The 15,938-nt window shown below is 38.5% G+C and overlaps 1 protein-coding gene across 1 annotated transcript; it reads left to right on the plus strand.

Moving 5' to 3' along the window:
* Positions 1–1,741: 1,741 nt before the first annotated feature.
* Positions 1,742–15,638, plus strand: LOC139154209 (vomeronasal type-2 receptor 26-like). The gene is made up of 6 exons (XM_070728640.1): positions 1,742–1,752; positions 2,583–2,874; positions 3,581–4,426; positions 9,825–10,046; positions 13,709–13,835; positions 14,743–15,638. Exons 1-6 carry the CDS (start codon positions 1,742–1,744, stop codon positions 15,636–15,638), a joined length of 2,394 nt encoding a protein of 797 aa, XP_070584741.1.
* The last annotated feature ends 300 nt before the right edge of the window (positions 15,639–15,938 follow it).

Consider the following 15,938-nt stretch of genomic DNA (forward strand, 5'->3'; position numbering starts at 1 on the left):
TGGTTGCATCTGTTCCCTCATGAAAATCACCCCTCCCAAGTTCCCATAAACATCATACCTTCTATAGAAAGTGTGGCAAGCCCTTAATTAATCACCAACTTATGCACCAGCTTGACACCAGGTGTATCCAACAGTGATGGATTCATTTATACAGTTTGGCCAAAGGAAGTTTTTTGCTCCCTTCCATTTTTAATTAATACATTTTATTTTAATGAACTATATTATATATTAATAATATAACGAGGATGGGAAGAGTAAGAAAGAAACAGCAATTCAGTCAATTTACTCTAAAGTCCGGCATATGACCATGATTCACCACCTTTGTTTTCCTTTGAATTTTAGAGGAAAAGTTGGAGGGGGAAAAGTAAATACTGGAAATGAGAGTTTTGGGGTCTGGTGGAGCAGTATCAGTAAGACAATCAGAATATATGCATTCCAAAATGAGAAGCGGCTTGAAGGTTATGAAGCTTGGGCTGTCTCTGCTCTTTTTCTTTGCTGCATTATAGTTTATTTCTTTTAAATTAAAGGGGTTTGTTCTAACTTTCAAAAATTGAGGCTGTCACAAAGCTCTGGATCATGACAGCAGATGCAAATTTTTCTTCAAGGAAATTAGAATGTTAAGCTTGTGCTCCCATTTTAAAGAGAATAGGGGAAGGATGAGGAGGAAAAGGAGGAAGAGGAGGATGAGGAGAAAAGGGAGGGAGGGATGAAGGAAGGAAGGAACAAAAAAAGAAAAGAAAAAAGAAAAGAATTGTTTAACTACAGCCATTTTCCCTTCACATGGGAGAAAGGTGTCAGATTCAGACAGACAGACAAGTTTTTTTCCCTAACTCTGGATAGTTTTGGATAGAGATCCTTAAAAAAATAAAACCTAAAAGATTTTTTATATGTTTATTTGTGTTTTTTGTTTTTGTCAAGCATATATATGATTACTGAAAGAAGTATAAACATGATTGTGAATACATAAAATCTATAAATATGGTTATGAAATAGTTACAAATACATGGGAATATTAGGACAGGGATGGTAAGTATGTTAGTGTGCTTATGCATTCCCCTTACAGTTGTCTTAGGAATGGGGTGAGGTCAACAGTACACAGTCTAAGGTTAAGGTTTTGGCGCTTTGGGGAAGAAACTACAGAGTCAAGTTATATATTCCAGGCATTGACCATTCTGTTCCTGAAATCATATTTTTTGCAATCAAGTTTGGACCAGTTTACTTTAGGTTTGTATCTATTGTGTCCTCATGTATTTTTGAAACTGAAATAGTCATTGACAGGTAGGACATTGTAGCAGATAATTTTTACACTTAGGTCTGATCGAAGGTGGTGTAGTTCTAAATTATCTAAGGCCAAAATTTTGAGTCTGTTGGCATAAGGTATTCTGTTGAGAACAGCGAAATGGAGGACTCTTCTTGGGAAATATCTCTAGAAATTCTCAATTCTATTAATGTCCAATATTCAGTGTTGATTCCAGAAAGATGAGCTGTATTCTCGAAACGGTCTAGCAAATGTTTTGTATGCTCTAGTTAGCAGTACAATATTACCAGAGAAGAAGCTACATAAGATTAGGTCAACCACTCTTAATGCCTTTTGGACAATGCTTTTGCAATGAGTTCTGGCACTTAGTGCATTAGAGATGTGTACTCCAGGTCCTTGACAGAGTGAGGATCATCTACAAGGTCAAAACTAATATAATAAGGGCTACATTTCAGTTTCTCTGCTTCCAAATTCCTGAAAGAAATGGGAACAAGGTAAGAAAATTGGCATGAAAAAACATAGAGAGACACAACTAGATTTTGGATTTCTTTTCAGTTTAAATATTTGTTCCACTTTTCAGGTCCTCTTTTATCTAATTATGAACTTTCTTTCTCTCTCTTAATGATAGCTGGCATTGAGATTGTTGAGAGAATCAGAGAGAAATTGCATGGGAATCATCCAGAAGCTTACCCTATAATTATGAATAATGACTTGGATGGCAGTTTCTTTGGCAAGCTGTTGATGATGCTACAGATAAAAGGAAAAAGAAGTTAAATATCCCTGGTCAGAAATACAGATGTACTGGGAAAGACTGTGTTACCGGGCTAGTAAGACATGACTTAGAATTTGAAAAAGGCTGCCTCAATTTTAATGAACCAGATGGAGAAATGTTCTTTTATGGGGAGATTTTCATTCATGATCATAGTATTCAGATTATTGGTATTGGTGCCCCTTCCTAAAAGTGTCTGCAGAGTGCCAGTGTTAAAATGCCCCAAGACCCATCCCATTACTAACCTTTTAAAATATTATCAGCCAGGAGACCAGATCATCGGTGGCATTTTCTCACAGTCTCTCATTCTTACGAACATATTACAGTTCAGAATAAACCCATTCCAGGACATGCTTTCCGATCATGCGTAAGTAGTTGTGTACTTTAAAATTAGGAGCAAATTTTCTGCTATTTTCTGCTTTAAAGCTATATTTCAACCTTTCACTGTTATTATATGTTTTGTATGTTAGCAACATGTTAGAGAAGAACTCTCTTTCTTAAAGATTTTGAAATGCCAATGGCAATACAGTAATTTTCTATGTATTTATTTTGCAGATTACTGACTCAGAGCTATCAACACATTTTAGCTTTGGTTTTTGCTGTGAAGGAGATTAATCAAAGTCCTTGCACCTTACCTAACATCACTTTAGGCTTCACCATCTGTAATGACTATTTTAATCCAAAATATACTTACAAAGCTTCAATGGAGCTCCTCTTTGCTTCAGATGCATTCATCCCTAATTATAAATGTCATCTCCAAAATAATCTGATAGCCGTCATTGGGGGACCAAGTCCTGTTGCTTTTCTTGATATGGCTAACATCATGACTCCTTATAAGTTTGTACAAGTGAGCTGGGTTTTTTGGGTGAAAAAAATATCCAGTTTTTAAGCCTATTGCTTTTCAAATATTTCATGAAGTATCTTACCTCTATTAATATTTTATTACTTTGGTTATATATTTAGCAGACATAAAATACAATGGCTGAATGAATATCATTATATGTAAATGATTGTGACTTATCACTTATATCCTTTATGTAGACTTAGAACTTATGCACCAAAGGCCAATTCCTTGTGTGTCCAATCATACTTGATCAATAAAGAATTCTCTTCTCTTCTCTTCTTTCTCTTCCCTTCCCTTCCCCTCCATTCAATTCCATTTTTTATTCTATGTTCTATTCTATTTTCTATTCTACATTCTGTTCTGTTCTATTCTATTCTATTCACAAATAATGTTAAATAAAATAATGAATATTAATTTTTAAAATTCCAGGTCCCAATGGACCTAAATGCTTTGGTGGCGCAATGGTTAGAGTGCAGTACTACAAGCTGCTATAACCGGCTGCCAGCAATTTGACAGAAAAAATCTAGGTAGGCTCAAGGTTGATTCAGCCTTTCATCCTTCCAAAGTCAGTAAAATAAGGACCCAGATTGTTGGGGACAAAATGCTTACTCTCTGTAAACCACTTGGAGAGGGCTGTAAAGCACCGTGAAGCAATATATAAATCTAAATGCTAATGCTTAAACCTTTCCTGTTTCCTTGTTTCATTTAGATTGCATATACCTCTACTCTAGAAATCAATACCCAAACTCCATCACATTTCTTTTACTGGATGTTCCCAAATGCAATTAATCAGTACAAAGGACTTCTCCAGATTATTCTGCATTTTGGATGGAAATGGATCGGAATATTTTTCCTCAACATTGGCAACATAGCAGATATTTTATGGAGAAATATTCTTCCTATGTTTTCTCAAGAAGGTGTCTGCTTTGAATTTATAGAAAAAATACCAGCTGGCTTTCTCAGCGAGGATGAAAAAACTGTTCAGAGATCACATGCAATTTTAAAAACGGTTTTCAATAGCACAACTAATGTTGTGTTGCTTCATGGAGAATTTCAGAGTATATTAACTATAAGGTTTTTACTCAACATGTTGGACTTTAGTAATGTAGACTATGGTACAAAAATCTGGGTGATGACAGCAGATGTTGACTTCTCATCAGTTCTCTTTCAAAGGAGTCAGGACATTAATTTCATGCATGGAATTCTGTCTCTTTCAGTCCAATCAGTGGAGGTGTCAGGGTTCCAAAATTTTGTTCAGATGAGAAACCCAGTTTTGGATAAAGAAGACAGCTTTTTAAAAGAATTCTGGCAACAAACATTTAATTGTATGTTTCCAATGACTTCTATAGAACAAGAGGATGAGACCCTCTGCACTGGGGAGGAAAAACTTGAGAGTCTCCCCATGACTGTGTTTGAAACCAGCATGACTGCCCATAGTTACAGTATCTATACAGCTGTGTATGCAATTGCACATGTTTTGCATATTATGTACTCTTTCCAAAGCCAGCAAAGGTCATGGAAGAGACAGATATTCCTCAGTCAAAAGTCATGGAAGGTGAGCAGACTACTTAGAACATCGCAGCAGCCACAGCACGTTGATTCAGTTGTAAAATTGTTTATCAGCCTTTATTTTTTCATCATTCTTGAAGCCTATCAGATATATTTTCAGCTTTTATTAAATTCCAATATTTGTGAATATTGTTTTGTTTTGCAAGTGATGGTAACAATATGTTGGATGAGCACCAGCTATGTGTGTACATTGCTTTCTATGTGATAATGTAATTTTCATTTTGCTTTATCTTGAGTTACAACAACAACAACAATTTATTTATTTATTTTAATTATTGGATTTGTATGCCGCCCCTCTCCGTGGACTCGGGGTGGCTAACAACAATGACAAAAAACAGAATGTAAAAATCCAATACTACAACAGCTAAAAACCTTTGTTATTATAATAATAATAATAATAATAATAATAATAATAATAATAATGCGGCACAAGAACAAATTAGAACAAATGCTGTCAAGGCCAGAATTGAAAAGTCAACAGATGATCCAAAGTGCAGACTCTGTAAAGAAACAGATGAAACAATTGATCACATACTCACCTGTTGCAAAAAGATCACAAACACTGACTACAAACATAGACATGATGCTGTGTCACAGATGATCCCCTGGAACTTGTGCCGGAACTACCATTTACCAGTGGCAAAGAACTGATAGGATCATAAGCCCGAAAAAGTGATCGAAAATGAACAAGCAAAACTACTGTGGGATCTCTGACTTCAGACTGACTGAATTCTGAAGCATAACATACCAGACATCCTGATTGTGGAGAAAAAGAAAGTATGGATCATCGACATCGCAATCCCAGGGGATAGCAGAATTGAGAAGAAGCAGCTAGACAAATTAATGAAATACGAAGATCTAAAAATCGAGCTGCAAAAACTCTGGCATAAGCCAGTGAAAGTGGTCCCAGTGGTACTTGGCACACTGGGCGCAGTACCAAAGGATCTCAGCGGACATTTGAAAACCATCGGAATTGACAAAATCTCCATCTGTCAGTTGCAAAAGGCCACTTTACTGGGATCGGCAAACATAATTCGCCGCTACATCACGCAGTCCTAGGCGCTTGGGACGCGCCCGACTGGTGATGAAATATGAAATCCAGCATAGTGATCTTGTTTGCTGTGTTGTATTGAGATAATAATAATAATAATAATAATAATAATAATAATAATAATAATAATAATAATAATAATAAAAAATTAGATTTTGTATGCTGCCCCTCTCTGCAGACTCGTATTTCATACTATTTAGTATATAACTTGTAGTACATACTATTTAGAACATTTGACTGTTGCTTCAAAGTCAGATTTTTCATTCTCAAGCCAATCACAAATGCAGCTTTTAGTTAATTCTAATATTTATGACTGACCTAGGTGTATATTTTTCAACTGATGGTCACAATGTGTTTGGTGAGTTATACATTATGCTTTACTTTTAATACAATAAGATGATTTTTATTTTGCTTTCAAGCTTTACAGTTAACTTATAATTTGTACTGTTTAGAAATTTGACTGCATGGCTTACATGTCTCATGGTTCTCCAAATTCTAGCATCAGTTCTGTTGTAGCTGAAATGCCAGTGGAACCCCGACATAAGAGCTGCTCTACTTAAGAGCAACTCGAGATAAGAGCTGGGAGGGGAGAGATATTTTTGTTCTACTTACAAGCCCAAATTCGAGATACAAGCGCCAAGGAGCTGTCTCCTGAAGCCAAACGCTAACTTCTGCGTTCGGCTTCAGGAGACAGCTGCGAAGCGGCGCGCGTGTTTTAAAAGGTTGCAGCCGGCCTGGGGGGCTCGGGGGGGGGGGTGCTTGCAGCTTTCTTTCTTGCTCTTTTTCTTTCTCTCTTTTACCTTCCCTTCCTCTATTTCTTCTTTTCTTTCTCCTTCCCACCTTCTTCCCTCCCTCCCTCCCTTCACTCATTCCTCTCTTACTCTCCCCTTTCATAAGTTTCCTTGCTTCCTTCCTCTGTTCCTGTCCCTTCCCCCTTTCTTTCTTTTTTTTCTTTCTTTCTTTCTTGCTTTCTTTCTTGCTCTTTTTCTTTCTCTCTTTTACCTTCCCTTCCTCTATTTCTTCTTTTCTTTCTTCTTCCCACCTTCTTCCCTCCCTCCCTCCACTCATTCCTCTCTTACTCTCCCCTTTCATAAGTTTCCTTGCTTCCTTCCTCTGTTCCTGTCCCTTCCCCCTTTCTTTCTTTCTTTCTTTCTTTCTTGCTCTTTTTCTTTCTCTCTTTTACCTTCCCTTCCTCTATTTCTTCTTTTCTTTCTCCTTCCCACCTTCTTCCCTCCCTCCCTCCCTCCCTTCACTCATTCCTCTCTTACTCTCCCCTTTCATAAGTTTCCTTGCTTCCTTCCTCTGTTCCTGTCCCTTCCCTCTTTCCTTCCTTCCTTCCCACCCTCCGTCCATTCATTCACCCATTCCTCTCTTGATCGCTTAAAGCCGGTCCCTGGTGCAAAAAGGGTTGGGGACCTCTGTCCTACAGGATTGGGTGGCAGAGAAGTTGAACATATGTAAATTTAAAAGTTTAAGAAAGTTTACAAGTTAAGTGAAAGAAACTTCATTATTCATTTATATGTACATGTACATTTCTTCATTAAAAACATGTCTTTCTGCATAATTTAGACTAACTTTGTGAGTTTTTTGAGGGCTGGAACCAATTAAAATTATTTACATTAATTCCTATGGGGAAAAGTCATTCGAGATAAGAGCTGCTCGACTTAAGAGCCCAGGTCCGGAACGAATTAAACTCGTATCTCGAGGTACCACTGTACTGTAGTTATTCCATTTGTTGGGCTCATCCCCAAATTATCCATTTTGTGTGAATGACCACAAATAATTAAAAGTATAGACTTACTTTGCATTGAAAAATTGATAAAGTGCAAAATGCAATTTTATCCTAGCAAATACAAACTTGGCAATTTCTATGAACGAGAGACCATGATTTATCTTTTTGGTTTTTCTGTATGGTAGGGCATTCATTAACAATAAGATATATAGTTATCTAGTTTACAGGCCTTTGTAATAATATATAGAAGCTTTCACTGGAATCATATAGAAAATTTCTAAACATGTTACTAGTAATGTATAAAATGTTTTATTTGCTGAATTTAGCTTTATTTACATTATAGTAGCTGGCTGAATATGTTGAGGGTCAATTAATTACAGTATAGATGCTGATTTAATGAAATGCATTCTAATCTTTGCACCTTTTTTATCCCTTATTTTTAAAGCTCCATCATTTTCTGCAGTGTATATCATTTAATAGCAGTACTGGAGAGATTTCCTTTGATAACAATGGGGAGATCATTACAGGATTTGATATTATTAATTGGATCACATTTCCAAATCAGAGATTTCTTAGAGTCAAAGTTGGAAGTATAGATCTGGGAGCACTCTCTCGGAAACCACTTTTACAATATTGGCCCATCTTTAACTCTATGGGCTTGGTGAAGAGAATGGCTGAGATTCCCCCAATTAGCAATCCGTCCAGCTGTTGGAAATGGATGGGGCTCGCTAGGGCCCAGATATGTATCCCCAACTTTTCCACACTTTACTGTTTACTCACCACAAGCAACCCATATCAATTATGACATCTACCAGTGAAGGGCTACCAAATTCTTTACTACCACACTGTGGGCATGGTTTATGCAAGCTGCCCTGCATTTTCTTTCAACATCTTTCAGTGCAAATTGGGTGCTCTGGGGTGGAGCTCCATTTTTGCTACCTCACTCCATTCCACCCCATCCGGGCAGCAGCCCACCCCTGCATCTTCCTCTCCCTCCTTTTCTCTTTTGGGCATTTTAATCTTTGTTCTTATGAGGAATGGGCGAACTCCTTCACTCACCATTGGGTCATCTCCATTGCTGCTCCCTCCATTCCAACAGGTTGCCTCTTCTTCTGAGGTGAGGTCTAATCATCATCTAGAGGAGAAGGGTGCTCTTCCAACTGCAGCTCCAGCTGTCCCAATTCCAGCGGTGTTGGGCCACTCTTCCTAGAATTTGGAGGTGGCCTGGCCTTCAGCTGAAGAATGGGAGCTAATGCCAGGCACTCAGTGGCCTGGTGCCTGTCCTGACTCCTGACTACACTAATAGCACTTTACACCCCTTGTTGGCTAGAAGTGCAGGGTTGCTGCTATCTTAGTTGGAACCCTATGACCCAACTGCTTTCTGGCAAACTGATCGATGCAGGTTTCCTTTCATTTTTTAACCACTCAGTCTAGAGTGCTAGTGGTGGAATATCAATTTTGGACTTGGTGTGCTACTCCCCTGATCTCGCATGGCTCTTTCAATTCTGGACCCAACGCATCTCGGAATGTGTGCAACAAGAGCCATTTGGAAAATCCTTCACCTTCCCGGTCACTCTTCTAAACTCCCATATAAGTTGCTACACTGGTTGTCCAGCTTGCCTCAATTTTTGGATCTGTTTCTCAGGATCTATCTGTTGGACTTCATCTTGGAATCTGTTCCTCATCAACTGGATTAAGTAGTCCCATGTCATCTAACTTGGGGCCCACTTCAATATGGAATTTGGCGACTTATTCTGTTGCTTCTCCCAAATTCATTCATTCATTCATTCATTCATTCATTCATTCATTCATTTATGCTGCCCTTCTCCTTAGACTCAGGGCGGCTTACAACATGTTAGCAATAGCAGTTTTTAACAGAGCCAGCATATTGCCCCCACAATCTGGGTCCTCATTTTACCCACCTCGGAAGGTGGTTAACTTGTCAATACGCTGCCTGTATAGTAGCGGTCCTTGTATTCATCAATATAGGCCCACACTCAATGGAGGAAAAGGACAGTTTCTTTGGGTCACCCTAGAACATGGTGTGGAACTGAAGTGTTGCCTGAGCTTGAGGGGTGGCAGCTAGCCCAGGTGTGGCTGGTGGGGTGACAGCCTGCTGCCCCCCTCTCCAACTCCAACTATTAATATACTGTAGTTATTCTATTTGTTGGGATCATCATCATATTGTCCATTTAGAGTGAATGACCAGAAAAAATTAAAAGTACAGCCTTACTTTGCATGGAAAAATAGATAAATGCAATTTTATCCTAGCAAATACAAACTTGGCAATTTCTATGATCGAGAAAATATAATTTATCTTTTTGGTTTTTATGTATGGTAGGGCATTCATTAACAATAAGATACATAGTTATCTAGTTTACAGGCCTTTGTAATAATATATGGAAGCTTTCAGTGGAATCATTTTGAAAATTTCTAAACATTTTACTAGAAATTTATAAAATGTTTTATTTGCTGAATTTAGCTTTATTTACGTTATAGTAGCTGGATGAACATGTTGAGGGTCAATTAACTACAGTATGGATGATGATTTAATGAAATGCCTTCTTATCTTTCTACCTTTTTTATCCCCTATTTCTAAAGCTCCATCGTTTTCTGCAGTGTATATCATTTAATAGCAGTACTGGAGAGATTTCCTTCGATAACAATGGGGAAATCATTACAAGATTTGATATTATTAATTGGATCACATTTCCAAATCAGACATTTCTTAGAGTCAAAGTTGGAAGAATAGATCCGGGAACACTCTCTGGGAAACCACTGACTATTTCTGAAGAGATCATTTGGCCCAACCGGTTTAATCAGGTGAGATTCATGTTATGTCAGAATGTGTACAGTGTAATTATTTTGAAACAGCCCAGGAGCAAAATACAGTAAACAGATGTTTATCTTTCAAATAGTGGTTTATATACAAGGGTAGCCCCATGTAGAGAGCATTGCAGTAGTTGAACCTCGAGGTGATGAGGGCATGAGCGACTGTGAGCAATGACTCCCTATCCAAATAGGGCCACAACTGGTGTACCAGGTGATTGAATATCTGGGATGCAAAACGACCAAAGAAGAAAAAGTCAAACATTGTATCACCAAAATGGAAGATCGTACTGGAAAATCAGATCAGATGCAAGCAAGTCAGAGGTTTATTTTTTGGAACCCCAAAATATGGTATTGGCCTTATTATCGGGGGGAGCTTATTATTTTGGAGGTGCAAGAAATGGGCTGGGCCACATGATGCATCCTATCTGATAGTTGTACCTCCATTACATTCCTCAGCATTGTGTCCAGGGCAGCCCATTCTAAAAGAAAACTCATGGGACATTTTCTTTTAGAACGGGCTGCCCTGGACACAATGCTAAGGAATGAGACAGAGGTACTGGTCAGGCAGGACGCACATCTTGCAATGGAATTGAATTTTGGGGTGGCAAGTCAGGTGGAGCAGGGTGGGGTGGGGCAGGGCATGGTGGGGCAGGCTGAAAGACATGTGTCCTGCATGAGACTTGAAGCTCCATTGTGTTTCTGGTGCTGTGTCCACTGACGTACCTCCGGTTCTCAAGCAAAGCAATAGGGGGAAGAAACCCTTGTGGGATCTCTCTTGAACCCCCCTTCTCTTAGCAGTGAGGAAGGGGGAAGAGTGCATGTAAGACAAAGCACCAGAAGGACCTTTTTGGCTGAATCTTTTCCCTTTTGTTCCAAGAGCAACCATTTCTGGTGAAGTTTTGAAGAGAGAAAGATTTCATGCATTCAGCATGTTTGGAAAAGACAAGGAAGCATGGCTCAGCCCGACTAGAAGTTTTGCTCTTCCTAAGGCAGCCTGCAAGAGTTTTTTCCCCTTACTGCTTTGCTCAAGAGCCAGAGGGGAGTCAGTGGGCACAACACCAGGAACCCGACAGAGCTACAAGTCCCATGTAGGACGTGCATCTCAGAGGACTAGCTTCCTCCTCTGGGCTGGCTCCGGCAGTGTTTTGAAATGTGCTATGCTTCCCTCCTGTTATTTGCAGGCAGGAGCACATTTAAAACGGATGTAGGCAGAGCCCAGATGAGCCAAGCTGGTCCCATGGTGTGTGTGCACACCCACCTGTTGGTTGCTCTCATTCTCCTGGCCAAAAGATTGCCCATTGGAGAAAGAGCAGCTCCCAGAATGTCTCCCCTTTCCCTAGAAAGAATTTTGGGGGAGGGATATTCCTGAAAAGGTCTGTGGGGCTTATTATCAGGACATGTCTTATTTTTGGGGAAACATGGTAGTTGTGCTCTACATTATTGGTTTGTTTATTCTAATAAGCTGGTATTTATATTTGATATTTATTTATATTTCATGTTTCTAAACGACCCATTTACCAGAGTAATTATAGTACTGACTCTTTTAATCGATCATTGCTTATTACTATTATTAATAATTACTATTAATTATTACTATTTCACAATAGTAATATTAATATAAATGTTATTTATATAATTTTATTTATATAATTTATATAATATATTATATAAATTAATACACACAGGGAGAGAGAGAGAGAGAGAGAGAGAGAGAGAGAGGTACCTCTACTTAAGAACTTAATTCGTTCCATGACCAGGTTTTAAGTAGAAACGTTCTTAAGAAGAAGCAATTTTTCCCATAGGAATCAATGTAAAAGCAAATAATGCGTGCAAATCCATTAGGAAAAAAAATAAAAGCTCGGAAATTGGGTGGGAGGATGAGGAGGAAGAAGGGGAGGAGGAGAGTCACGGCCGAAGGAAGAAGGGGAGGGGAATCAAAAAAACCCAAAACTTCAAGGCTTTTTTTAAAAAAGAGGGGCTCTGAGGCAGTGAGGAGGAGCATGTGTCTCCAATACCCCTGGCGCAAGGCTGCCTCCCATACACTGCCTCCCATACACTGGTTGCTGCTGCTGCTACCTGCTGCCTCTTCCTTCCCATGCTGAAGGGCTCCCCTCTCCTCTCGCTCACTCAATTTGTAGCTGGCGCCTTTCCTTCGCTGTGGTGACTCCTTGGCTGCCCAGAGCAAAGGGAGCATTTCTTTTTTCTGGACACTGGCAGAGGTTTATTCCCTATCCACGATCCCAGAGAAAAGAAAATGCTTCGTTCACTCTGGACTGGCAAAGCCTCCTTAAGAGCCACCGAAGGGCTCCTCTGGCAGCCTAGAAAAGCCGAGATGGCCGGGATTAAAGGGGGAATGGCAGGAAACTGGCCGGGCCTTAATGCTGCTCATAAATTTCCTGGGAAAATTTTCAGGGCTCAGGTTGTTAAGTAGTAAATAGTTCTTAAGAAGAGGGAAAAAATCTTGAACACCTGGTTCTTATCTAGAAAAGTTCTTAAGTAGAGACGTTCTTAAATAGAGGTACCACTGCATGTATACACACATACACACATACATACACACTTACACACCTACACATATACATACATACATATATACTATACACACACACACATATACATACCAAATACCATTCGCACATCACAAAATCTCCAGAACAGTAAAGCCTACAAACTCGAAACCTGGCATGTATGTTCCTCTTAGCTTTTAGGTAGTTGATAAGAAAGAGTTTTTGGGAATGAACATTAAACCATTAGCAATTCTTATAGTATTCTTAACACACTCTGATGCTGCACCTTCACTAAACAGGGCATGGGCATGGCCTGCTTACTCATCCAGCCTACTCCCCCTTCTTCACCTGAAAAGAACTCTGTTCCAACTGCCAGTTGCCTTGTATTAACATGCTCTGATGCTAAGCAGTTATACATTCTACATATATTTTCAAGCTTTAACTGTCAATTTATCAAACCCAATCATATAGTTTCTTACTGCAACATGGGTATCCAGCTATTAGTAAACAAATAAAAGATAAATGCAATGGAAAACCACATCACTAGTCCACAAAGAATGAGATTGGTCCATTTATTTGTCAGCTATTCTGCTGGTTAAAAGGAGAAATTTCATAACATGATATCTTCAGCCTTGTTTCATCTGGACCAGTAATGTCAAACTCATGTTGTTACATCATTTTCATATGGTATATCAGGACATTCCCCCCTTCACTAAACCAGGTGGGTCCAATACATGACACATTTGGCCCATGAGCCATGAGTTTGACACCCCTGATCTAGACTTACCTGAGTGTTTCAGGAAACAGTTTACTTCTAGGTTTGATGATAGCTGTCTTTTTTAAATTTTCAGGGTTTTACAAAAATTATTGAAACACCTTAGCTTTTCTTTCTACCTTTTTGCTTGCAAATGTCACAAATTTGACTCTAGCTTAATTAATAGGAAGGATTTTCTTCTCTCAAATTTCCCAGGATTTTTCCTTTTGTTTCAGCCATATCAGAGAGAAAGGATATTAATACATTTACAGATATAGCATTTGAAAGTTTTTCTATATTGCAAAGTATCTTTATGATTATGGTTATGGTTATGGTTTGGTTATGGTTATAGTTACAATTATGATTATGATTATCATTATTACTTTGAACAGGAAAAACCCATTTCTCTCTGTAATAAGAAGTGCCATTCAGGTTACAGAAAGACCAAAATTGAAGGAAAATTGTTTTGCTGCTATGGTTGCACTCCGTGTCCAAAGGGGAAGATTTCCGATCAGACAGGTAAAAAAAGGAGAGGGAGAGAGGGGGGAACATTTAAGAGAGAGATACTTACGCTAGAATAACTTTTCTCAGTTCAACAAGAAAAAGAATTGTGAAATAAGGGACTGGGGAAATATGACCTCATAAGTGGACCATTTTAGTTACAGAATGGTCCTTCTGAATGCTGTTGTCCTCAGCTGTTTTAGAAGAGAAATATAGGAATATCCATTATGAAATTTGAAACTGCCCCTGTGATATACCGTAGATGCCCCAGAACCACTGTTCATACACTGTGAGTTCTACAGGGATAATTCACCACACATTGATTATCCATTTGACCTAAATTTACAGGGCATCCTAATAATTTGCATTCCTTTATTTATTAGATAAAAATGATAATCTATCTATCTAAAAGTAGCAAAATGTTACTACATTAAAAATAACCTTCTCTCACAAATAGTTAATGGAATCCATTGATATTAAGAGTTGATTTGTTTCTTTTACTGATGTCTTTTTTGTGGTCAATGAACAAATACAGTTTGTGTAGTAGTAGTAGTAGTAGTAGTAGTAGTAGTAGTAGTAGTAGTAGTAGCAGCAGCAGCAGTAGCAGCAGCAGCAGCAGCAGCAGCAGCTATTTGACTTGTGATATTGTGATATGAAATGCAGAATATAAATCTCATTTGCTGTGTGTTTTTTGTGAATAAAATAATAACAACAACAACAGTAGTAGTAGTAGTAGTAGTAGTAGTAGTAGTAGTAGTAGTAATGTGTTCTTTAGTATAAAATCTTTACCAAGAAAAATGTTATTCCACTGGAGCTCAGTCATAACAATTGTACCATTTGTATCAATGGGGCACTACAATATCATGGAATATACTAAGCACTTTCTGGAAGTGTTTTGAATTAATATATACATTTGGATTTCCAGATATGGATGATTGCTTCCAATGCCCAGAAGATCAATATCCAAACAATGAACAGGATTTATGCCTGCCAAAGCATGTAAGTTATCTATCTTATGGAGACCAGTTGGCAACAGGCTTAGCCATATCAGCTCTTCTGCTTTCTTTTACCACAATTTTTGTGCTAGGAATCTTCTTGAAGTATCACAATACTCCCATCATCAAAGCCAACAACCGGAGCCTCTCCTACACCCTTCTCATTTCCCTCCTCCTTTCCTTCCTTTGTTCTCTGCTTTTCATTGGTCGACCCATGAAGGTGACCTGTCTCCTTCGACAGACTGCTTTTGGGATCATCTTCTCAGTGGCTGTTTCTTGCATGTTGGCCAAAACCATCACTGTGGTTCTTGCTTTCATGGCCACCAAGCCAGGATTGAAGATGAGGACTTGGGTTGGGAGAAGACTGGCCCTTTCCATCGTTCTTTCCTGTTCTCTTATTCAAAGTACTTTTTGTATGGCATGGCTTTTAATTTCTCCCCCCTTTCCAAACTTTGACATGTGGTCCATAAATACTGAAATTATTATAGAATGTAATGAAGGTTCAGTGGCAATGTTTTATTCTGTTTTAGGTTTTATGGGCTTTTTGGCCTTTGTTAGTTTTATTGCAGCTTTTTTAGCTAGGAAGTTACCAGACACATTCCAGGAAACCAAGTCAATTACTTTCAGCATGCTGGTGTTTTGCAGTGTCTGGTTGTCTTTTGTTCCTGCCTACATAAGCACCAAAGGAAAATACACAATAGCTGTGGAGATCTTTGCCATCTTGGCATCTAGTGCTGGGCTCCTGGCTTTTATCTTTTTCCCCAAATGTTACATCATTATAATTAGGCCAGATCTTAACAAACGGGAGCAATTAATAAAAAAGTAAATTAAACTATTTTGTCAACATTGTTTCCTTTTTCTCCAGTTGTGAAAACACAATGGTACCTGATATTTAAATTAAATTAACCTTGCTAAAGCAGGCCATTCTATGCATTATTGCTATTAAAGTGGCAACATCACAGGCAATTGTATATGTTCTTTCTATTCTTGCTATCTCTGAGATGGACCTTGAAGCCAAAGAGTCTCACACAGTCCATATTCAGTTTCGTTCTCATGGTATAATTAAATGATATCTGTTTGTCCGTTATTGGACATGGTTCAGTAAGCTTAGGAATCATCTAGGTGA

This window comes from Erythrolamprus reginae, chromosome Z (assembly GCF_031021105.1).
Source record: "Erythrolamprus reginae isolate rEryReg1 chromosome Z, rEryReg1.hap1, whole genome shotgun sequence".
NCBI lineage: Eukaryota > Metazoa > Chordata > Lepidosauria > Squamata > Dipsadidae > Erythrolamprus > Erythrolamprus reginae.

What these genes read in the sequence shown, in the direction of transcription:
- LOC139154209 (XM_070728640.1), top strand. An exon ending in TCAGTCAAAAGTCATGGAAG is followed by an intron (nt 4,427 to 9,824) that starts GTGAGCAGACTA and finishes CTATTTCTAAAG; the next exon opens with CTCCATCGTTTTCTGCAGTG. An exon ending in GAAGATTTCCGATCAGACAG is followed by an intron (nt 13,836 to 14,742) that starts GTAAAAAAAGGA and finishes TTGGATTTCCAG; the next exon opens with ATATGGATGATTGCTTCCAA.